The sequence below is a fragment of the Callospermophilus lateralis genome, chromosome 1, assembly GCF_048772815.1.
Source record: "Callospermophilus lateralis isolate mCalLat2 chromosome 1, mCalLat2.hap1, whole genome shotgun sequence".
NCBI lineage: Eukaryota > Metazoa > Chordata > Mammalia > Rodentia > Sciuridae > Callospermophilus > Callospermophilus lateralis.
This window is the reverse complement of record NC_135305.1, coordinates 188,580,048-188,604,569: the sequence shown is the minus strand read 5'-3', so window position 1 is coordinate 188,604,569 and position 24,522 is coordinate 188,580,048. Positions and strand designations below refer to the sequence as shown.

The window sequence follows — 24,522 nt, the reverse complement described above, 5'->3', positions numbered from 1 at the left end:
ACCTAGCCTACAAATCTTAAGTTAAACAATGAATACTCAAACCTGTTTCAAAAATACACTGATGTCACAGAAAACTGCTGCAACAAGTTCTAAATTCTGTGTCCACCAAGCCACATTATTAAATCAGCTTTTACTCTTTATGTGAACTTATAGGACATGGTGAAGACTTTTGCAATTTTGTTTAGCCTAGATTTTTTTTAATTTCTAAGATTCTTTTAATTTTCTCACAATAGATTTATTCCTCTGAAAGTTTGACTGTATTTGGGAAGCTTTTCCCCTTTCAGAAGCAGCAATTACACAAATGAAACAGAGTTAAATTTTAAAATGTGGGCTTTAAAATTGAATGCACATAACCATGTTATAGGATTAGGATATCCTCTCCCATCTAATCAAAATCTAAAGTTTGAACTGCCACACTCCAAAAAGCCCAACCACTAGTGCAGCATTACATCATCCCAATGAAGTTGTAGGTTTTGTCACATGCACCAAAACAAATCTACAGGGCTAGTTCCAGCACCCCTCTTTTTAAAGAATTTGACACCTATTATACCACATAGCATATTTTAAACACTGACATATTAACTCCCTAATAAGATAAAGCAAGACAGAAAGTTTATCTTATTAGAAACAAGATACACCATCACTTATTGTCTTCAAACATTATTGCACTTTAACTTCCATAATTTGACAAAGCATTCATGAAATAATCTGCAGACTAGTTTTAACAGACAAATAACACCTTTAAGCAGACATGACTGTCCTAAATTGTTTATTAGGTATGAACTTTACAAACATCATACTTATATTAGCGATAACGGTGGAGCTGGAGAGTATTGCGCCTTCTCCAAGCTGCACGGCGAGAACCACCAATAGTGTGGTGGAACTTGTGGCCCTTTCCAAGGCCACGACTCTTCCGGCCTGCAGATGTTAGGCCGCGCATCTCCCTGTGCTTGTGGACTGGTTTAGTGATCCACTGGGTGTCAGGATTTCTTCTGATAGCTTTATGGAATGGATCAATGAGGATAACTTCAAAGAATTTGTATGTGGAATCTTCACCAACCCAATAAGAATTCAGGACTCTCAGAGCCCCACAGTGGCGTCCAGCTCTCTCCTATAATAGGAAAAAAGGCCCAAGGTAAGCCTCCTGCTTTGCTTAGGGTAGCAAGTTAGAATTCCAACTCTTACCTCTAGGTTACTAGACAAATGACTGAAGCTTTTTATGTAACTAATCAATTACTTACTAGGCATCTCCCCCCAAGAGGCTGGCACCATGAGCATGAAATAAAGTAGACTTGCTAAAACACAAATACACTTTTGCTATTACTCTCTGTTTAAGGCACTAACATTAATACTTAGATAACAAATATAAGTTTAGGATGTTTGAATCTTTTTTTTTTTTGCAGTGTTGGGGATCAAACTTACTTTTCACACATGCTGGACAAACTTTCTACCACTGAGCTATACCCACCAGCCTCAATTCAGCAATATTTCTACAAGTCTTGAATTTCTTCTGCATATTACCTCTTCTTTAAAAAAATTTAACCTTATGGAGAAAGGCTTACAATTTTCAAACCCCTACAAGAGTATAAATCTGAAGAAAAACAGTAACAGACCAGATGATTAGCAACATAAATGCAACCCCCTCAGTAAACAAAGTTTACTGACCTTTTGAAAGCTTAAGTTTCACAAATTCATTAATCATGTAAGCATAGATTATTAACAAAAACTGACAGTTTTTGACAGTAACTCCTAATTTCCAAGATTGGTAAAGACCTCATCTTATACACAATAGAATCCCTAGGTACAATCAGAAAAGTTGCTCAAATATTTCTTGCCTACCATCTCTAATAGAAAAAAAAGTGTCAACTCCAATCCATTTACCTCAGCAACAGACTGAAGGCTTCGCGCAAACTTTAGCTGGTTAACACCATGATGGACAGGCTTGCCATAGGTGGCACCCTTAGGAACTGGGCGTTTGCGGCCACCACGGCGCACACGAATCCTGTATATGACATAACCTATACACACAAAAAGAGCAGGTTATTAAAAAAAAAAAAAAAACCAACCCTCCAGTGTTATAAAACACTGTTAATTACACAAAAGATTTTTAATCCTATATACAGATTTGTCTTCTTCAGCACAGTTGCCACTCCATTCAAAGTGCGCCATAACTTAACCAGTTTAATTGCGGAAGGTGCTAGCAAATTGATTTCGCCAAAGCACTCCGAAGACAATGGGGCAACAGTATGTTCCTAACCACCGGTTTCTAACTGTTCCGAGTAGCAATTTTAACGAAGCTTTCAAGCCAAGAAAACACGCACCTTGCTTGGCCTTGTATCCCAGTCTGCGCGCTTTATCCGGCCGAGTGGGGCGGGGAGCCCTGTGGAGCGCCGAGAGCTGGCGGTACTGCCAGCAGCGGACCCGCAGAAGAAAGCGCATCACATCCGACTGCTTCTTCCTCCATAGCTCCTGGATATATTTGTACGCGCCCATCTTGGCTTACCTTCGAGATGGAACTGGGCATTAAAAGACAGCAGCCGCTCAAAGTACAATGACATCTCGCCCGTCCATCTTAGTTCCCCACCAACACAAGGGAACCCCTGGGAATGAAAATGGCTCTGCACCATCTGCAGGCGACAGCTAGCCTAAACCCCACCTCTAAGGCGGCGTTCAGTCACCTCTGCAAGCTCGGCACGAAAAGCGCGGGTGAGCACTCGGCTTTATTTTCGTTGGATGAATGGACAGACTTGGTTGGGCACCGAGGGGCAACTAGCTACTGCAGGCGGCGTGTCCCCAAGGGCCCAGCCCGCAATGTGATGTCGCTGACACCACAGTAAATAAAAGGTTCTACTGACGCCGAAAGTTAACTCTTAAGGAAAATGCACTTGCCCTCCCCAATCAGTCGGCCTCCCTCAAGAACGCTCGAGGCCGAGCCTCCCTCCCCTCAGCCCCACGCCTTCTTCAGGCTCCCGGCCCAGCTCGAATTTGCGCCGCCATCGCGTCTTCACCCATCTCGCTCAGGGGAACACCTCTCCATGCCCTCGCAGCCCAGCATCCTAATTGGACTCTCGCCGCACAAGAGGCAGGAGGAGCTCCGAGGGCGCAAGGTCTTCAAGCCCGGATGGCTGAGGCAGAGGGCGATTAGCCGCGGATAGAAAACCTAAGATCTCTCACCCAGCTTACCTGATGGCTGCCGCCAAACCGAAAGGAAGAAGCCTTTCTCCCACAATCCTTTTTAGGCTCCTCCCCCTCTTCTGAGAGCCCCTTTCCGGTGGAGCATTGAGGCCGCCTACAGCCTCATGGGATATGTAGTTCCGGTTTCGAGCCGGTGGGCGGAGTTCGGCCGCTATTGGGCACCGCCTCCTGTTGTCCCGCCCCCTGCTCTGAAGGATTCCAGCCTGCAGAGGCAGGGGCTGCGGGAGGCTGAGAGAATTGGAGTCTTGGGGGGACTGCTAGCGTCAGTCTCCATCAGCCGGCCCCGCTAGGCGGCTAGTTGGAGGCGGTGCTATAGAGCCGGTGGCTGCGAACAGCCGAGGAGCCGAGGAGCCTCGCTGCTGCCTTCAGGGTCTGCTGGAGGACAGGTTTGTTTCGCGCGCCGCGGGTTCTTGAGTTGCGGCCGATCCCCCCAAACGGCGCTGGCTCCCCGCCCCACTACCCAGAACGGGCGCAGAAATTTGGGCCCCGACTCTTCTCCACCCCAAAAAAAGGCCTTCCTAGAGCTGGATCTTCGCAGGTTGGGCCGCTACTACGTCCCTTCTTCTCAATTCTGCTGGAAGCTTCTGCAGGGGTGCGGAGGCAGTGGATGCTGGCGGCTTGACCCTTTTCATTTCCGTGCTTTTCCTGGATTAGATCCCAGGTTTGCTAACGTCAGAACCCCAGTTTTTTAGAAAAGCAAAATATTTATTTGCCAAGACTTGTTTAGCAGGTGCGAGTGTTTTGGGAAGAAATGTCTAGAAAAATGCTGGCATTTTGAGTTGCGGTTTTTTTTTTTTTAAAAATTTCCAATATATTTTTAGTTTTAGGTGGACACAATACCTTTATTTTTATGTGGTGCTGAGGATCGAACCCAGTGTCCCACGCGTTCCAGGCGAGCACTCTATCACTGAGCCCCAGCCCCTGTGTTGCATTCTTTATTGAGAAATACAGTTTGCTGGCTTTTTTGCGTCTCCAGAATATTTTAATTTTTGATAAAACTCTTGTGGTTTCAAATCCTTTCCAACTATCATGTTTATGTGTGGCTAGAAAACCATCTTTACCTTGTAAATAGTGATTTTTGGTTATCTCTTTTACCTACTTCATGTTTTTCTTTAGAAACAAACAAAAACAACAACAACAACAAAAACATAGCTTTACCATTGTAAGAGCGCTCCCCTGGTATGTTGATTCATTCAACAAATAATTATTGAATGCCTAATATATATCCAGGCAGTGCCCCATCTGTTGAGATACAGCAGTGAACAATGCAAAAATTCTAGTCTTCTTGGAAACAAATGAACGTAAATAAGCTATGCATTATGTTTGATGTTTTATAAATACTAAGGAAGAACATCAAGGAAAGTGGAAGGGGTGTTGAGGTGAAGGTTAATGCCACAACAGCATGAGATCTAGGCTGTCTTCTGTCAGCACCTTCCACCTATGGGCCTGAGCACTGATTACCATGGAGAAAGGGCAGCCTGCCTAGTAGGCTTCAGGTCTGGGCTGATTGTGCTAGGGACTCCCTGGGGCTTAGAGGGAGATGCTGTCTTCCAGTTAAAGGCCTCACCAGATTATCCTTTTAGCATACTTGGTGGAGGTTGCAATTTTGGATGGAATGTTCAGGGTAAGTTTTCTTGAAGGTTAACATTTAAGAATACACCTCAAGTCTGGGGCCATAACCCAGGTGGTAGTGTGAGCTTAGCATGTAGCATGAGGTGGGGTCAGTCCACAGCATCTAAAGTAACATCACCACTACCACCCTCAAGATAAAGAGCTGAGTAGGCGGCACTGATTCAGGTAGAGGGAAAAGTGATAAGGCTAAAATGAAGCATGCCAGGACTAAGAGAGGAATAGCAAGGAAGCAATGTAGCTGGAATCAGCCCTAGGAGAAAGAGGGATAGGATGTCAGAGAGGTGGTTTTTATATGAACCTTAGATTCCACATAGCTGTAGATTGGAACATCTACATTAAAATGTAAACCATGTGGTTTACATTTTAAAAGAATAACTTGGATTGCTGCTTTGAGGCTAAAAGGAAAGAGACAATGGAAGCAGACTAATTAGGAGGTTGTATTTCCCAATGTTACTGTAACCAGTTAGAACAAATTTCCTGACTCAATAACAAATTTATCATTATGTAGTTAATTTTATAGTCAGAAATTTGACTAGGTTAACATCAGGGATCTGTAGGGCTGTGTTCTTTCTGGAGGCACAGCATCTGGAGAATTCAGTTTCTAGAGAGCTGCCTTCTTTACTTGGCACCTGACTGCTTCCTGAACCTTTCAATCACTCCTCCTCCTCCCTTCTAGGACACTCCCGTTAATAATGATGGTCTCAAAGTTTTGATGGTCTCAAAGTTTTGATTCAATCCGACCTGCAAAATTCCTTTTACTAGATAAAATAAAGTACTTATAGGTTTGAGGGATGAGATTAGAGACATCCTTAGTAGTCCAAGTGAGAAAGATGGTGCCACTTTGGTAGTAATGGAGGTGGTCATAAATGTAACTCCGGCTGTATTTCTAAGGAAAAAGGTAGGATTTACTGATGAATCAGATATGGAGTATGAAAGAAATGAGTTGAGAATGGTTCACTACCAGGTTGGATGAATCATTTGAAAAGATGAATCAGACAATGTGAATAATCTCTGCTAATTTATCAATTGATTTTGTAATTTTGTTTTTCAATTTGCAATTCCTCAATTATCAGTTTAATAGGATTTGTATTTCCAATTGATTTCAAGATTCCTAACCACAGTGATCTTTTCTGGTTTTGCCCTTTCGTTCATCCCTAATGTTTGGTATTATGGAAGGCCCTTAGTAAGTATTTGTTAACTGAATTGAGAATGGTAAGTTGGAATCTGTTTATATATTTTATAAGTAAATATTATTTATAAAACCCTTTGAATATGTATGTTAAACACATGAATAAAAGTATTACATGCCATACATAATGTTTAAACAAGAATATACACAGTGTAGAAGTTTTACCCTTTTATGCTTTTTTAAAGATTTATAACATCTCTACTATGATACTGTGCTTCAGTATTATTTTTCTAGTTGCATAGAAAAGTTGTGTTTTACTTATAAAAATAGAAAGATCCCTTCATGCAGAAGAACAAACATTGGTAATTTGAAGGAGCTGTTTCTGATGGCTCTTCAAAGAGAATGAATGTTGACAAAGCTCAGTGTTTTCCATAGGAATGGACTGGGTCATGTGTTTATTCTCTAGCAACATTATTGATTTGTCTGGAAAGCAATATGCATTAAAGATGTCATTGGATTTTGCCTGTAAAGCATGTACTCTTAGTCATATTTGTCAGATAAAGTTTAATGGTCACAGATTGAATTTTATGTTCAGCAGTTTTTTTAGGTAAGGACTGTACTAAGTAGTTAAAACTTCTGGTATTTTTTTTTCTGTATTAACTTTAGTGTTGATGCACATTCTGAATAAGCAGTTTCCCCTATTATAGCATCACAACACTGAAGGGAACCTAATGGTCTTCCATCTACTCTAGAACCTCCAAACTCTTGAAACTACATTTAAGAGGCTTGGCCACTCTCAGTATCTATCCCACTCATTACCCATTCAGGGTACTCAGGTGATCTTTTTTGTATTTGGGAGGAAATGATATACATATTGTTTATGAAATATACTTATTTATCTATATTTTAATGTTATTTATTTATAATGTTATATTAGCTCTTTAATAATTCATACTTTTTTGGATATTTAGAAAATCATCTTTATTTCCATGTAGAGAAATTCACAAATTTTGAATTAGAACCCCTTCACATACACACACCCACCCACCCACTTGAAAATTTAAGGTTTTTTTCCTGGGGAGATTTTCCATGCCATAGATAGTTAAGGAGGTGGTTGCCTTTTCTAGCCCTTGAGACGTTTTGAAAATAATGAAAATGGTACAGATTTTCAAACATTTTTTGTTATAGGTTATACCATAACACCTTAAAAATACATAATGTATAAGAATTTCATTCATTTTAATTGATGTAATAGGTCACTAATTATCTGCTTTTTTGGTAGTTTTTTTTTTTTTTTCTCATTTGGAAGATAACTAGGGACCTAGGATATTACAACCATATTTGATTGATCACACTTATTTCTTTATCTGCTTTCCTTTTGATAGTATAAAATATTTAAATACATCTCTTCTGTTTTATTCATTTTTCTTTCCTTCCTTAAAAAAAAAAATCTTAAATGAACCTTGTTTAGGGCTGGGGTTGTGGCTCCGAGGTAGAGCGCTCGTCTAGCATGTGCCGGCCATTCAATCCTCAGCACCACATAAAAATAAATAAATAAAATTAAGGTATTGTGTCCAACTACTTCTAAAAAAATCAAAATTATTTTTTAAAAAAACTTGTTTATTTTTGTTATTGTTTTTTTGAGATGGAGTCTCTCTTTGTTGCCCAGGGTGATCTAAAACTCTTGGGCTCAAGTGATCCTCTGGCCTGTCTCCCATGTAGCTGGCACAGTAGATACATATCATCACACCTGTGTCATAGCTGGTGTTTAGAGCCACCTCCTTTTAGTTGCTTTTACTATTTACCCTTGATGAAATCTTCTCTAGTAGTAGCAAAGTAAACACTAATTTATTATACTTAAATGCATCAATACAATATATATTTTTAACAAAAACCACATTTTTTTTTTTTTTTTTAAGAGAGAGAGAATCTCTTTTTTTGTAGATGGACACAACAAAATGCCTTTATTTTTATGTGGTGCTGAGAATCAAACCCGGGTCCTGCCCATGCTAGGGGAGCGCTCTACCACCGAGCCACAATCCCAGCCCCCAAAAACACATTTTTAACAAGCTTTATCTGTTAATCCTAGTATCAGTGAGCAATCTAAAATATAATTGTGTACTACTCTTTTTTTCTTTTGTACTGGGATTGAACCCCAGGGGTGCTTTACCACTGACCTAAGTCTCCAGTCCTTTTTCTCATTTTCATTTATTAACTTTCTGAGGCTAGCCTTAAATTTGAAATCCTCCTGCCTCAGCCTCCAAAATCACTGGGATTACCTGAGTGTTCAACTATGCCCAACATAGTATAATACTTTTAAAACATTTTAAGACCACGTTCTAAAATGACTCTTAGAAATACAGTATTTGATTTCCAAATTTCTTAGAATTCTGTTGCTTTCAACATTTTTCAGTTGGCTATAGTTCCCATTGCTTGTATTTACCCCACTTTAACAGATGGCTTGTTCCTATTAATCTTTGGGTGTTTTTACTTATAGCTAAGCATACCTCTCTTTTTTAAACCACTTGAGTATTTTGGAATAGTATAACATGGTAAAGGGGCATTTTTTTCCCCAAAAAATTAAACAAAGAGGAGGGAGGTAGAGATTGGTATTTAGAAATTCTACTGGTTCCAACATTTTCAGAGGAATATAAAATCTAGAATTTAGATTCCAGCAACAACCTTTTCTTATAGAATTGTATTATACTGCCATTATTTTTTTATCCTCTGGTACATTAATTTCTTTTTTAAATTCTTCTTACATGGCTAGATGGCAGCTTCCTTTAAATTTTAGCTATTAAAAAGCTGTTTAAGGGGCTGGGATTGTGGCTCAGTGGTAGAGCGCTCGCCTAGCATGTGTGAGGTCCTGGGTTCGATCCTCATCACCACATAAAAATAAATAAAATAACAAAGATATTATGTCCAACTACAGCTAAAAAATATTTTTTAAAAAAGCTGTTTAAAAGAAAGGCTCAGTGGTATCATATCTTAGAGAAATCACAATATGCTGAAAGAGTAGAATCCTATGATAAATAAGGTGACATTAATTATAAATTCAGAATTATGTGTAGAAGACTCTAAAATAGGCCATAGTTGCAGACATGAGAGATAACATTATAGATGATCAATGGTACAGGTATCAATGCCTTGGTGTCTAGTCCTTTGCCTTCTGGAAAACAAAGCCCTGAGGGAATTTGACCTTGCTCTTCCTTGCAAATAAGTTGGGAAGCTAGAAGAGAGGAATTTTTCTTTTTAAAAATGCCTTGGCAATTTTTCTCTCATGGTCTATTCCTCAAAAAGAAGTATGACTATACTTGGCTACAAAAATCCAATTTTTCACATTCTTGAAAAAAGACCATGGTAACATTAATAGTCTTAAGTCCATCCATTTTCTATTGAAAATTTTGTCTTCATGCTTTCTTAAATTTTTACTTAAATGTTTATTTTCTCAGGTAAATATTGAGGAGTAAATAGTCTTTTTTATAATTGATTTGATGCATTATTATACACAATTGAATTCATAATTCCTTTTCAGGTATTTGTATATGTGTACTATGTAATAATATAACTTGGCTAGTTTTGTTTCAGCCTCCCAAATCACTGGGATTATAGGCATGTACCACCACATACAATTTTATCTATTCTTACAGTATTTCTAGATTATCTCTGTGAAGACATGTTAGAAACTTGTAAAACTAATTGCCCTAAGAGGACAAATAGGAGACTAAGGGAATGGGGTTTGGAAGGATATACCTTATTTTATCCTTTTTTTATATTTGAAATTTCCCCTATGTATACAAAACTTATATAATAAAAACTTATATAATAAAACTTAATAATATCAACCTTTAAAGAAAAGTATACTGGATTCTAAAGTATGCTTTTTTTTTTTTTTTTTGTACCAGGGATTGAACCTAGGAGCGCTTAACCACTGAGCAACACCCCTAGCCCTTTTTATTTTTTTATTTTGAGCAAGGTCTCCCTGAGTTGGTTAGGGCCTCAGCCTCCTAAGTCACTGGGATCACAGGCATGTGCCATGGTGCCCAGCTCTTCAACAGTATACAATTTTAAGAGCTTTCATTCTCTTCACAGTGATATCCTGAGAGAAGATGGGAAAGGGATGCAAGGTTGTAGTTTGTGGATTGTTGTCTGTGGGAAAAACCGCAATCTTGGAGCAGCTCCTTTATGGGAATCATACTATTGGTAAGATTATTTTTCTCTAGTTTTTCTATGGAGGGTTTTTGTTGGTTATGCTAAACTAAAGATGGATGATGGTACACCAAAGTGAAGTAGAGAATAGAGGAGAGGAAAAATATTGATTTTATTGAAATTTAGCAGTGGTTGTTAAAACAGGTAAGAAATGGTTGATGGATATGAATATATATATTCTTTTGTACGTATGTGGTTTTCTATGCTTATTAAAAAAAAATGATGGTCTAGAGAAAGAATACATTGGAATGATCCATACTGGAAATATGGCTTTCCAAGAGTATTCTGTAGATTTTTAAAAATGGAAGATATAGCTGTTTGCTGTACTATGACTTAATTTTGAGAGTTGGATTATTCATTCAGTGAGTTACAGAGGTGAAGTATCATTTTTGGTTTTAAGGAGGTCAGGGTAAGGCAGACATTACAAAAGAGGTTTATGTAAGAGATAAGTAAATATGGATCAACAAAGTATTAAAGTATTTATTTTTGGCAAGTAGCTTAGAGCACATTTCTTTTATTAACCATTTCGACAAAATATAAACGATACCGTTTTTGAGGCTTTGCATGCTTGAAAATATCTGTATTTTACCCTCACATATGAATTATAATTCTGATGGGTATGGAATTCTAGGTTGAAAATACTCTTTCAGAATTTTCAAAGCTTTACTGGTCTAGTGTCATCTTTTCTCCTCTTACTAAAATGAATACTTTTAAAATGCACACTTATAAGCCATATGTTTGGATAATCACCATGTGAGTCAAAAAGTAGAATGTTGTGCTGCTTCTGAGAACCTGGGAACTGTTAGGATTCTTGTATGTGGAAGCTTCTGAAACCTTACTGTGTCCCCACTTGCTGTGGTTTGAATGATAGTGACCCTCCAAAATTCACGTTGAATCTTAATCCCTTTCCAACAGTATTAAGAGGTGTGGTCTTCAAGAGGTGATTGAACTATGAAAGCTCTGCCCTTGAGTGAGATTTAGCAACTGTATAAAAAAAAGTTGGGCTTGAAGGAAGTGCTGTCTTCCCCTTCTCAAGTAAGCACACAGTGTTTGACCCCTCTGTAGGGTGCAGCAATGAGGAACCACCTTGGAAGAGGAGACTGGGCCCTTCCTAGGCACCAAACCTGCTAGTGCCTTGATCTTGGATGTCCCAGCCTCCAGAACTGTGAGAAATATATTTATGTTGTTTATAAATTACCTAGTCTGTGGGATCTAGTTGTAATGGCACAAATGGATCAAGACACCACTGTTGCGAAATTTTACAGTGATGTGTCATAAAACTGGTCTGTTTTCATCCATTGTACTAGGCATTGTGGCTTCTTTCAATATGCTGTGTATATTCTTCAGTTCTGAATTATTTTGTGGATGCGCTTCTGTTCTCTTTATGGAACTCTTTATTGATGTTGGACCTTCTAGATTAATCCTCTGGTTTTTTTTTCTGCATTTTAGGTGATATTTCCTCATATTTTCCAGTCCTTTCATTGAATTTTTATTTCTTATTTCTTAGTGCATCTGTGAAATAAGAACTGTTAATACTATCTAGTTTCCCTATTGTTAGGTAGTATTTTGGTTCTTTTGCATAGTCCATTTCCTCCAAAGTGCTCTTTTCTCTTTTTTTTAAATATTTATTTTTTAGTTGTAGTTGGACACAATACCTTTACTTTATTGATTTATATGTGGTGCTGAGGATTGAACCCAGGACCCTGCATGTGCTAGGCAAGCGCTCTACCACTGAGTCACAACCCTTCTTTTCTGACTTTTGAGTCTATTTTCCTCAGTTGTCTGGTAAACTTTGGTTTTCTGCTAATAAAGAATGGAGGACAACAGAGCTAACTGGGAGCTCTAACCAAATGGACAGGGTTCATGACTTTGAGTTTCACAAAAGGGATCTGACTGAGCATTTGTTGGGAAACCCTAGATATCAATACATTTAGAATTTTTCCTTTTTTACTGGTCACATTCTTCGGCATTGGAGTAAAGGCCTGACTGCCAAAGTTTTAGGAGCAGAGAAAGGGAAGAGAGTGGAGGTAGGAGGAGTTCAACATTTACTATGTGTGCCCTGTATGTGCTGGTATGTCACTTGATTGCCTCCGCTAGTGTTCACTGTGCAACTCCTCTCCTCTTGTCTTAGTCTAAGCATCTACCCTAACCCTAACCCTCTGTTATACCTTCTCCGGAGATTGCATCCTTAGTCTTGTGTTGGTGGGAAGGGGTAGTTCCTCAGCAGCCTGAAGCAGTGAAGAGATCTAGAGAGCTAATGGCAGGGTCAAGACTTCAGTTAATCTGTAGAGTAGCAGAATATGAGGTTTTAAGCTTAATGAGGGGAATATGAGTGGGACCACCAAACTCCTGTTGGTGGATAAAAGTTTTGCTTTTAAATTTCCTTGTAATCAAAGCCCAATAACTTTGTCTTAATAGCTCCTTAGCAATCCAGTTAAAATTATTAACTTAATCTATGACAGTTTAATTTATGAGAGGATGACACAGACACAAGTTCATATAATCAAACTTAGAATATTCCCTTCTTAAACACCAGCCATGTCCCTTAAAAAGTTAGGCTGATGAAAGTAAATTCTTGTATTCTCATGATCTAATCATTAGATGATTATTCCTTTTAAAATGGGGATTTTATTTACAGCTGATGAACATTTCATATAATGCATCTGGAATAAGTCATTCTATAGTATTAGGTTGTTTAGGAAAACCATAACCGAATTCAAATGTGACAGTTTGTGTGGGTGTATAGTGTGTTAGTCCACGAGTTCTCCTCTGGATATAGCTCATATTTAAACATGAAATCTAAATATGAAGGTGGTTATTGGGACCATAATCATACCTATCTTATGTCTCTGCTCTACTCATAAAAATTCTAAGTGTTAATTTTCTTCCCTTAATTCCTATATGAACAAAAGATTATTAACTATTTACAGCATACACAGAATGGGTCCTTTCACTTAAGCAACTTGTAGACTCACTGAAGAGACAAATCCTGCAAAAATGGAACAACCTGCAATCATGGAACAAAGTGGTAAAATGCATTTTTAAAAGATCATAGGCAAGAGGAGAACTGAAATTGGCTTATCAGTTATGAGGCCATTCATTCAGCAAACATGTATTAAGGACCTTCTATGAATGTAAGTTTGTTCATCCTCAGAGCTATAAAGATAAACCTAGATTCTCAAGGTATTTACAGTCCACTTGGAGGGGATGGATATGGAAAGACTGAAGTATAAAATGGTATTACCTGTTCAAGGCCCAGTAGTAGCAGGAGGAAAATGGGATAATTAAGAGAAGGTTCACATGACTGACATTTCAGCATCATCTTCAAAGGGTCTGAGGTATTTACTAGGTGTTCACTGATCTATCGTAGTAGTTCAGGTGGAAGGTACTAGGTGGTCACTGATCTATCGCAGTACTTCAGGTGAAGGTAGCAATCCAGTTGAAATAGGAGGCAGGAATCAAGCAGGTATTTCAGCAGCAGAGTGGATGGTTTGAGGTAACCTTCTGATTTTGCTCATAAAAAACCGAGGACATCCTGGTAAGTAGTGATCAAGGGAAGAAAGCAAGGAGGAGGAACAGGTATGGAGGGATGATGACAAAAATATTAGTTGAAGTGCTTGAGGGACATTCACATAAAAGTGACCAGTAGGTACTTGTGGATTAAAGGCCCAGTACTGGGACACAGACTGGACACGTGTAGTTTTGAGTTCTACAGAAAAGACCTGGGAGTTCTATAGAAAATAGCAAATTTGGGCTGAGTCTGTGGTTGTGGCTCAGTGGTAGCACACTTGCCTGGCTTTGTGTGAGGCACTGGGTTCGAGTCTCAACACCGCATATAAATAAATAAAATAAAGGTCTATCAACAAATTTAAAAAAAGAAAATGGCAAATTTCATTCCAGATCCTGTCATTAATTCTGATGGAGAAGAAAAAGTGACACTTAGTAGTTGAAGCTTTTTTAAATCAACCTGAACTTTCCAATCTAGGTAGTAAATGCTTTGATTTTTACAATTGATACTTATAAGACACATATTGAGGACTTAACCCAGGGGTGCTTTACCTCTAAACTACATCCCCAGCACCTATTTGAGTTAGGGTCTAAGTTGCTTAGGGCTTTGCTAAATCACTAAGGCTGGCTTCAAACATGTGACCCTCTTGTCTAAGCCTCCTGAGCTGTTGGGATTATAGACATGCACCACTGCACCAAGCCAGAAGAAATATTTTCAAAAGTCATGTTGTCAATTTACTATGAAGAGCTACTTATTCAAGAAGTCATTTAATAAAGTAGAAATGTGATTATTATATATCAAAAATAAGAAACCTTTAAAGGACAACAAAATACTGAATAACTGACACTGGTTTATCTAAAAACGGCAATTTCTTTTTAATCCCAGGAATGGAAGACTGTGAAACAATGGAAGATGTATACATGGCTTCTGTGGAAACAGATCGGGGAGTAAAAGAACAGTTACATCTTTATGACACCAGAGGCCTACAGGAAGGCGTGGAGCTCCCAAAGCATTATTTTTCATTTGCTGATGGCTTTGTTCTAGTGTACAGTGTGAATAACCTGGAATCCTTTCAAAGAGTGGAGCTTCTGAAGAAAGAAATTGATAAGTTCAAAGACAAAAAAGAGGTTAAGTATAAATTACCATTTAAATCATAACATGAGGGGCTGGGGTTGTGCCTCAGTGGTAGAGCACTTGCCTAGCATGTGAGGCCCTGGGTTTGATGCCCAGCACATGACTTCTTGGGTCATTTACATATTTAAAACCCACTAAATTGTATTGTAACTCATGTTTTTCTATAGGACTAAGTTCATCCAGTACTAGGATTTTACTTTCTGCTTCTTATTTGTTTTACCATGGACAAATTGGATTTTAATGGCACCATATCTTGAGCACTACATGGTTCATTTTATGTTGGCTGGGACCAGTGTTTTCTCCAACTTCTTATCATCTCCTTAGCAAAAAGCACTCGTGTTTCGTCCTTACCAAATAATAATAGTTATCTTTTAAAAAAAAGAAAAGAAATAAAGCTTTTAAGTAACTATTGGCTTCTACTTATTTACACTTAAAAATAAGATCCATTTGCCTTACTATGGTTTATAAAGACTCATATAAGAAGTGCCTATCCTGGGACTGGGGTTGTGGCTCAGTGGTAGAGTGCTCTTTATTATAAACTGAGGTTGGCAAAGTATAATCTCTTTAATCCATTTTTTCCATCCAGGTAGCAATTGTTGTATTAGGAAACAAAATCGACCTTTCTGAGCAGAGACAAGTGGATGCCGAGGTGGCACAGCAGTGGGCAAAAAGCGAGAAAGTAAGACTGTGGGAGGTGACTGTCACAGACCGGAAAACTCTGATTGAGCCCTTCACTTTATTAGCCAGTAAACTATCCCAACCCCAGAGCAAATCCAGCTTTCCTTTGCCTGGGAGGAAAAACAAAGGAAACTCTAGCTCTGAGAACTAAAAATTAGTAATTCCACAATTGTTTTTGAATAATGACTGCTTTTATGTGTCTATGTATGTGAAGACTGATATTTAAAATAGACCATTTGTATATATCTTGGTTGGTATTGAAACCTCTAAGGAAGTAATGTAATGCACTTTATGTTACTGGACTAAGTTTATTAGTATTGCCTGATATGAAATATATTCTCTTTCCTTGAAATATGTTCCTGAAATTAGTGTGTTTTGTTTTTATGAATGTTCCACCTATCAAAGTAGTAACATACAGTTTGGATAGTGTGCAAATGAACCCATGTATAAATCCCCCCAACCTATTTCAAAAGTTGTCATACTCATTCTATATAACTTCACACAAATTCAGTTCAAACATTACTAATAATCTAATGACTAGGGTTAGAAAATATTTTCTTGATATACCCAAACAATTTGGACACAAGATAAGCTAAAATTTTGTGTTATGGAGATTTTTACTGAATAGGACAGAAATCATGGTTTAGGTGTCTGTGTATTTTATGTGTGGGTGGTATTAACGATCAAACTTGGGGCCTCAACATGCCAGGCAAGTGCTTTACCATAGAGCTGCTTCCCCAGCCTTGTGATTTCGTATGCTCCATTTTTACTTTTAAGATGACTTTAGGTGATAGGGATTGGCACTGTGAGCTGTGAGAAGGTTTATCACATTCAGGCCTTTGTTTTCTTCTTGAGCCAGGTTCCTGTCAAGAAGCCAAATATAGAGGGTCTTCTTTCTTTTGAAATGTACTTACATTTTTACAGTAGTACTGTATCTTTAGGAATCGTTGGCTAGATGTAATAAATACATCCTGCAAATACTGGATTATTGGTGGTCTAAAAGATCAACAGGACTGACTGTTCTATGGTTTGCTGGAGATTTTGGCAAGAATTGAGCAATGTGGCTATATTTAGCAAGTTGACAGCATTATAACTAATATATGAAGTAGGAAATGAGCTATTTGGTGGTTAGTGGTTAACTGACTTTAAAATATGAAATGAGCTATTCAGCAAAGAATATAATTAACATTTAAAATGAGATACTTTCATTAAACTTGGGTGGCTCAGGTCGGTGAGATCAAGCCAAGGACTACCACACATAAATACATATGAGAGGGGACTGAAAAGTTATTCAGGTATTCTATCTTTCCTTGTCTTCTCTCAGTTACTTACCTTCTGGCTTTCTTCCCTGTGTATTCTACATACACCCCTGTAATAGTTTTTCCTATTGAATGCAATGTAGATCTATATTAATACCCATCAAGTTAAGAGTTAACCATATTTTTAAATCCTCAAATGAACTTGGGCCCCTGGGTGATTTTACTGGAGTAAACTCTAAGGTGGCTGTACTAATTTACCCAAAACAGAATCCACAGCATCTCCAAATTAGAAATGCTTTTAGAAAGATGCAGTAGAGTTAGTTCATTGGAAATGTAGACGGGTTAGATTATTTAATTTTTTTCTAAGACATCTCTAACTCTGTTACCAGTCCTAACATAAACGATATTGATTCACTGAGTAGACTGTTTTAGAAGCAAAGAATCTACCAAAACGGGGCTGGGATTGTGGCTCAGCAATAGAGTGCTTGTCTAGCATGTGCGAGGCCCTGGGTTCGATCCTCAGCACCAAATAAAAATAAACAAAATAAAGGTATTGTGTCCAACTACTTCTAAATATTAAAAAAAAAAAAATCTACAACCAAAAGGCAAAACAAAGTAAATCAACACAGCAGTGGCGGGTGGTTGTTTTTAATATTGTTTATTAGCACAGTAACAAATGCAGACATAAGAAGTCTACAACATATAACCAATCCACTGAGTGACTCCTATTTCACACCTTAACAGCTTAAGGTATTTCACTACAGGTTTTCACAAGTCCTGATTTAAACCTTTAAAGTAGATTTGCATATAAAATAAAATACATTAACTACTGATTTCCTACATGGTGTCTTATATATATGAGATGACAATGTCTAAAAACTGTTAAATAGCAATGTTCCCTTTCAAGAAGGGAAAAAAATTTCAATTTTTTTTTTAAAACAAAAAGTATGTAGAGTCTTAGGACTTTTACATAAATGGCCATATGTGTAACCTGTACAAAATTAAGCTGTTTTAAAATTAGGCTATAAGCAATTGAACCCAAAAGTCTAAATGTACATTCTTTTTTGTACTACATTTCAGCTAATATTGCAGAACTAATGACAGTTTTAAAAGATGCTATTACCAATTTTGTCTACTGTAGCAAGATACCTTAAGTTACAACAAAATCTTAGGAAATAAGACTGAATAATATCTGTTATAGAAATACCCTACTCTTTACCAGCTCCCACCCTCCCCCACCCCTTGAAAATCATAAGCAGCTCTTCTTCTGTGACAGACAAATAATGTAAGAATTGTGAAAACCCAATTTATGTAGCGTATCTCTTGGTCCACTGTCTGGCCATTCTGTCATGTTCTGCTCTGTTGGTCATATACTGAGTGGCAATACTTCCCACCAAAGGGTCAGCTGGAAGAAGAAAATGTAGAACATTTTAAATTAATAGCACCTTAGTGTAGATAGAAGTTTACAACGTACTCATGATCAACCCACCCTAAAACACAATTTTGACATTCTAGATGTTTTTTGGCACTCATCATAGCACCCTGAATACGGTGAAGTCCCCATGGCTACTGCAGTATAACACCATTTATTTCTACACTGCTATTTGCCTAGAAAGAGCCAGGTCAAAACCTGGACTTAAAAAATGAAGTCTCAACAAAAAATCACAATTCAGCAATCATTAAGTAACAAAATTGAGAGGCAATACTCAGTATGGCCAGAGTTCAGGGTGGGCACTTTGTGTGTAAAGTCAGTTCAAATACCTTGTTTCTAGGAGGTATCAATGCTGCAGTTGCTGCATTTTTTTTAACAAGAGGATTGAACTTTACTGATTAAAGCTTCCTTTGATAGTTCTTAGAAAAACAAAACCCACATTTAAAAAATCTTGGTTTATGTGGAAAACAAGTATTTTTCACATGAGGAAGAATAAAACAATTATATTAACCTTACCAGGATTACAGTCTGTAAGAAGTGAGCAGATAGAAAGGAGAACTTTAGAAATAGTTAGTGCTGGACTCCAATTATCTTTCAATATATCCAAGCAAATAACTCCTTGACTATTAATATTACAGTGATAGATTCTTGTTCGAAATGTAACCTAAAAAAAAAAAAAAAACCGAAGTATCAAACAGTATTCAAAACAGTAAGACAAAAAATCTTCTAGATTTCCAGTTAATAAAGTGAATCATAGTTTAAAGCTGACAAGATAGGTAAGACTTTTAATAAATCTGAGGCTAGAAAATGTTCATTTGATCCCACCTTGAATTATGAATTTCCTTTTAAAGATTTCTGACCAAAGCAAAGGAGATGTAATACTTCCTCAAATAATCTAGCAATTTTAACCTTTTAAATATTAATATTTCCAAGTCTGAACAGCTATTTGCTGACCTCTTGTGTTAGAAGGTAGTACTACACTAGTTCAAAGCAAGCATCAGAATCAAATATTGAGAATCTTATGTCATCATAAATGCTTTAAAAACTAGCAAACAATGGCTACACACCAAAAAAAAAAAGTGGAAATATACTTCAAATTACCTCTTTTGACCTGCATATCAGATCTGAAAATTTACCTAAATGACAGAATTTATTAATATTTCCACAACTGAACAGTCAGTAATGAGTTACTTTGGTTTCCTAATTTTTGTAATGTACCCTGAAACGGTAAAAATTCTCTGTGACCACCATTAAAAAAAAAAAAGACCCAACTTTTCTTGCATTCATTCTACCCAATCCCCAACATGTTCTCCTGAGAGTTCAGGTGAGAACCAGAGACTATTGGGTAGTTATAATAGACATGAGGGAGTTGAGCAGTCTTTCATCATACTAGTGTAAAAAGTAAGGCCTAGAGATAAGGATGTGAATGAGACCGAAGATGACAGAAAAACAGAATCCAAAACTCTGGTAGAAGATTAAGTGTTTCAGTTTTTGACTATGTAAGTATCATCATACTATTTTAAATTGTTCAGGAATGTTTCTGTGGGGTGGAAAATAAGGGATCAATTATTGAATGCTAACAAAGTTACCAGAAATGGCATAATTTTAAACACTCCTAGAAATGGTCTCTGGCAAATGAGGCAAACCCAAGTGGTATTTGGTATGCTCAAATATTCTTAAGATTCATTAGGACATAATAAAAATCTATAGTTTTTGTCAGTAATTAAATTTTATTCTCATAGGAATTATGAGAGATATTGAGCATAAATCAGGGCCATTTCTTACCTTTGGAGGCTTGAAGGGATATTCTGGTGTAAAAGTGATATCGAGGAAAAATACACCACCTTCGTACACAGATCCTGGAGGCCCTAGAATGGTTGATCTCCATTCATAGATGTTATCACCTTTGGGACCAGCACTGTGAAGTAATATACACCAGATAAGTAGGTGGTGACATTATCCCAATTTTACACTATATCTCTTCCCTTTTAAATATTTTCATTCTCTTCACAAAATTGTGCCTTTCAGGAACAATCTGATAAAATTGAAACAAAACCATCAGCCATTAGTCAAAAAATTGGATATAAAATAATATTAAATCCATTCTAAGTTCACTTAGCTGTCACCAAGCAAGAAACATTCCTCAACCCTCACACCTCTCCTTGTCACACAAGAAAATGAAAAGAGCCAGGCATGGTGGGGCATGCCTATAATGCAGCAACTCGGCAGGCTGAAGCTGGAGGATTTCCAAGTTCAATGCCAGCCTGGGCAACTAAGCAAGACCCTGTCTCAAAAATTAAACGGTTGGGGTGGAGCCCAGAGGTAAAGTGCCCCGGGTTCAAACCTAGTACTCCTCCCCACAAAAAAGGTACTTAAAACAAACACAAGAAAGACATGTTTACATAGAAGCTAAATTAGTGCCAAATGACTGAAGATTTTCCTCTGAGCTACATCATTACTTGTGACCATTTTCAACACATTTTCATTTTATGACCCAATAACTGGTGCAGCTGTGCGTCCTTGCTCTTTATCTCAATTATCTTAACTTTAAAAAAGAATCTACACATATCACACACACAATTAAAACAAAAGAATCTAATAAACTATTATAATTACATTTTAAAGTTTGCCAGATGGGAGGAAAATGACAATATCCAATAATACATTAATTTCTGCTACTGAGTTTCCCTATTATAGTTGCAACATTAATTCAACCTATTAAATACACTCAGCCTTACCAGAGTTTCACCATAATACACTTCCAAAGCATTGTATTGGCTTCCAGCGGGCTTTGTATCAAGTACATTAAAAAATACAATTTTTAAAAACTTTACCCTCCAATTCTAACACCGACAAAGAGCTTAACATTCCTCTCCAAATCATGAAATGAAGTATTGTGGTGTTGAGATAAAAAGACAAAACAACTGGGAATTGCTATTGCATGGCTGTAGCACGGTTAATGGTGTAGAGTGACTAGTTACAACTAGTTACAACCTTCACCATAACAGCTGCCTGAAGAATGATGTGTGTCAGGTAAACAAGGTCTGTGCTTAGACTTGAAAACTAAGGCAAACTGCTTTTCTAAGTGTGTGGCACAAACTGGATTTATTCACTCAGTTATTGAATGCTCATGTACTAGCCTACCTGTTAGTCTATGTTTTTTTTTTTTTTCCCCTCCTTCTTTTTCTTTCAGTCTGAAATTTAGGGTGGGAGAAGCAACAGAAACATGAGAAAATGACATTTTGATCTTGAGGGAGAATGGGGCCCAAACTGAGCTGGCCACAGGCAGAAAGAGCTTAGAAACTGACTGGAGCACTTACCATGGGACCTTGAGCAAGTTACTAAATCTAAACCTAGTTTTACACCACCTGCTTCAAGGCATGAGAGAGAATGAGAGCAAGAGACTCACAGTGATCACAGATATTAATATCCCCACTGGCTCCAACAGTATGGTCTTAAAAAATCTTAGGGATAATGGTATGCCCAGGAACTATTAAATATATATCCAAACTAAAACAAGTTTTTATCTTTGTGTGTTTTTTTTAAAGTGACTTCCTGCTTTTACATTACATCTGACCATAATTTTCAACACTGAGGCTCTTAATCATCCCTCTCCTTCTAGGAACATGCTGTAACCTCTCCAGTGAGATTAAAACTGGTCCTCTGTCATCAGAAGCTTGCTTTCATGTTTGTGTCCCCTCCCTCCAATATGTTGAGATCCTAACCTACAATGAGATGTTATTAAGAGGTGGGGGGGGGCTCTTGGAGATTAGGTCATGAAAGTAGGTCATGAGTCGGGGTGGTTTCAGTCTACACACATACACACCCCTAACTCTCCCTGTCCTGTGAGAGACAGCCACCTGGAAACTAACTTTACCAGACACTGAAGCTCCCAGTGCCTTGATCTTAGATTTCTATCCTCCAGAAACTGAGAATTACATTTCTGTTTCTAATCTCTTATATATTTCATGATATAGTCTTAAAGGCAAAGGTACAGAAAAGCTCTCTAAAATCCACTAACTATATTCCAAGATGACCCCTACTATTTTCTTCATATCCAACTTGATGATGCTAAGAAGTCAGCGTAGAAAAAAAGATCAGCCTAACCCTAGGTGACATGTTAGCTTAGGCCAAATTCTGCTGGCCCCTTAGTATTTAGGGGGAGGGGGAAGTTTAACAATGCCATTATAAGCAGATTTTATAAACTATACAGAAAAATGGATGTCCCAAAATTTCTCTGAGCATCAAAATAAAGATTTTGAAATAAAGATTTTGAAATAAAGATTCCTTGGATCCCGCCCAGCCTAGAATCTGAATTTAAAAAGCTTCCTCTAGTGCTTTTTTTGAGATAGTGGTTTGCATTTGGGAATAGATAACTCAAAATAGGGCAGTTAGGAATGCTTATGAGCCTTAACTCCAAATCAAGATCATTACTTTGCAATTTACCCTGCTTTCAGTTTGTGTATAAAATTACCTGAAAGTTTTTTTTTTTTTTTTTAAAGTGTCTAGAAAGGGAGTTAAGGAATCAAGTACACCACATAACTATATAACAAGGAAAAAACTTTAAGCTTCAAGGGCTGGGGTTGTGGCTCAGCGGTAGATCGCTTGGCTCACATGTGAGGCCCTGGGTTTGATCCTCAGCACCACATAAAAATAAAGATACCACGAGCTCATCTACAACTAAATAAACATTAAAAAAAACAAAAGTTAAGCTTCAAAAAGATAAAAAAGATTGGTTATAAGAAATACAAACACTATGTGAAACAGTATCAAATGTAGTTGAAATCATAAATGCCTAACAGAAGCCCTGAAGAAGATTCAGTAATTGGGAATTGCTAACCTATGGGCCCCTGAGTAGTTCCTGTGAAAGAGCTGAGAATCCACTGAAAAGACCAAGCATTGTTATAAGAACAAAAAAATCTTTAGGCATTTACCACTACTAGATGAATTCAGGTACCTTTTTGTCATATGCTTTTTTTTTTTTTAAATCAGGAGAACAAAAAAATCAAAAACTTACAGTAAAGGGGCTGTACATTTTTGGCTTCCCCCTTTAAAGTTCTCACTGAAAGAGTTAGGAGGCACTTGTCTAGAAAGTGAGCGATGACCTATGGAGCAGGGCATGTGTAACATGCTATCAGGTGGCCAGTGTCAGAACAGGGAACAAGAGAATCTATGTAAGGCTGTTCGGACAAAATGTCTGTTCAAGTACCCCGCCCATTTAAAAAAAAATTGTTATATATGACAGCAGAATGTGTTACAGTTCATACTACACATACAGAGCACAGTTTTTCATATCCTTGGTTGTATACCATCCATTTCTTAATAAGATGAGGCGGCTCATGTTTGGGTCCGGAAAGTATACTTTTAACAGCCTTCTACGCCTTCTTTTAACAGAAGATACTTTTGGTTCCACAATAAGAAATTCAACTTCAATTTCAAACACTGATTGAAGGAAGTACACTTTGGAGAAACATAAATTTAGTTAATCAATCTGCAGTTTGAACTCCAAACATAAAACAAAACAAATGACAACAACAAAAACATTTCACATAATTTTGTCTGAAATCTACCCTGGCAGCTTATGCCTGGGCACTTAAGACTGGGATGCTCTAAATTAGGTCTTCTCAGTTTTGCATAATATGAATTTTAAAAAATAGCCAACTACTTTAACTATCATTGGTATTATATCAATTAGTATAATTTTTAACCCACTTGTCCCAGTTTGAAGATGCTAAAATTTAACTGTGATTAGTTTGTGCAAAGCTGTGGATGAGAAGGTGAAGAGAGACTGGTCATGCCTGTCAAATTTTCTTCAACAGATTTAAGGTTTATAACCAGAACACTTTATAGAGGCTGGGGGTGTGGTTCAGAGGTAGAGCGCCTGCCTCGCATGGGTGAAGCACTGGGTTCGATCCTCAGCACTACATAAAAATAAAAACAAATACAATAAAATAAAGGTATTGTGTCCATCTACAACTAAAAATATATTTAAAAAAAAAATGAAAGTACACAGGGCTGGGGTCGTGGCTCAGCAGTAGAGCACTCGCCTAGCACGTACAAGGCCTTGGATTCGATCCTCAGCACCACATAAAAATAAATACATAAAATAAAGGTATTGTGTCTACAACTAAAAATAATTAAAAAAAAAATCAAAGTACAATATATTAAGCTCTTATACTAGGCAAAAAGACAAATAAATAAAACGACCAGTTATTTCTTTTTTCTTCTAGTCAAAACAAATACTGCTATGGCATACATTTTAGAAAAATGGTCATTTCTATTTCTGACATGGTATTTTATTTATATGATGGCTTCTGACTTCAGAGAGGCATGTAAACATGAGGGG

The 24,522-nt window shown here is 37.5% G+C and overlaps 3 protein-coding genes across 5 annotated transcripts in view; 1 reads left to right on the top strand and 2 right to left on the bottom strand.

Moving 5' to 3' along the window:
* Nucleotides 1-752: 752 nt before the first annotated feature.
* On the bottom strand, nucleotides 753-3,244 carry Rpl15 (ribosomal protein L15). The gene is made up of 4 exons (XM_076842874.1): nucleotides 3,184-3,244; nucleotides 2,322-2,503; nucleotides 1,882-2,018; nucleotides 753-1,111 (listed from the first exon to the last, which is right to left on the bottom strand). Exons 2-4 carry the CDS (start codon nucleotides 2,491-2,493, stop codon nucleotides 806-808), a joined length of 615 nt encoding a protein of 204 aa, XP_076698989.1. The 5' UTR covers nucleotides 2,494-2,503; nucleotides 3,184-3,244; the 3' UTR covers nucleotides 753-805.
* Nucleotides 3,245-3,390: 146 nt separating this feature from the next.
* Nkiras1 (NFKB inhibitor interacting Ras like 1) lies at nucleotides 3,391-15,837 on the top strand. Of its 2 annotated transcripts, XM_076868582.1 has the most exons (4): nucleotides 3,391-3,581; nucleotides 10,049-10,159; nucleotides 14,559-14,800; nucleotides 15,394-15,837. In XM_076868582.1, the coding sequence occupies exons 2-4, from the start codon at nucleotides 10,066-10,068 to the stop codon at nucleotides 15,634-15,636; spliced, it is 579 nt and encodes a 192-aa protein (XP_076724697.1). In that variant the 5' UTR covers nucleotides 3,391-3,581; nucleotides 10,049-10,065; the 3' UTR covers nucleotides 15,637-15,837. The 2 variants fall into 2 exon arrangements, with proteins under 2 accessions (XP_076724697.1, XP_076724702.1); XM_076868587.1 differs by lacking the exons at nucleotides 3,391-3,581; nucleotides 10,049-10,159 and adding an exon at nucleotides 11,244-11,330.
* A 1,549-nt stretch (nucleotides 15,838-17,386) lies between these two features.
* The window catches only part of Ube2e1 (ubiquitin conjugating enzyme E2 E1), a 68,757-nt gene continuing 61,621 nt past the window's right edge, over nucleotides 17,387-24,522 (bottom strand). For both annotated transcript variants that reach the window (XM_076868569.1, XM_076868571.1), the window contains 3 exons: nucleotides 19,962-20,094; nucleotides 18,693-18,840; nucleotides 17,387-18,149 (listed from right to left, as the gene is read on the bottom strand). In XM_076868569.1, the coding sequence (XP_076724684.1) occupies nucleotides 18,052-18,149; nucleotides 18,693-18,840; nucleotides 19,962-20,094 (379 nt within the window). In that variant the 3' untranslated portion in view covers nucleotides 17,387-18,051. The remainder of the gene's footprint in view (nucleotides 18,150-18,692; nucleotides 18,841-19,961; nucleotides 20,095-24,522) is intronic.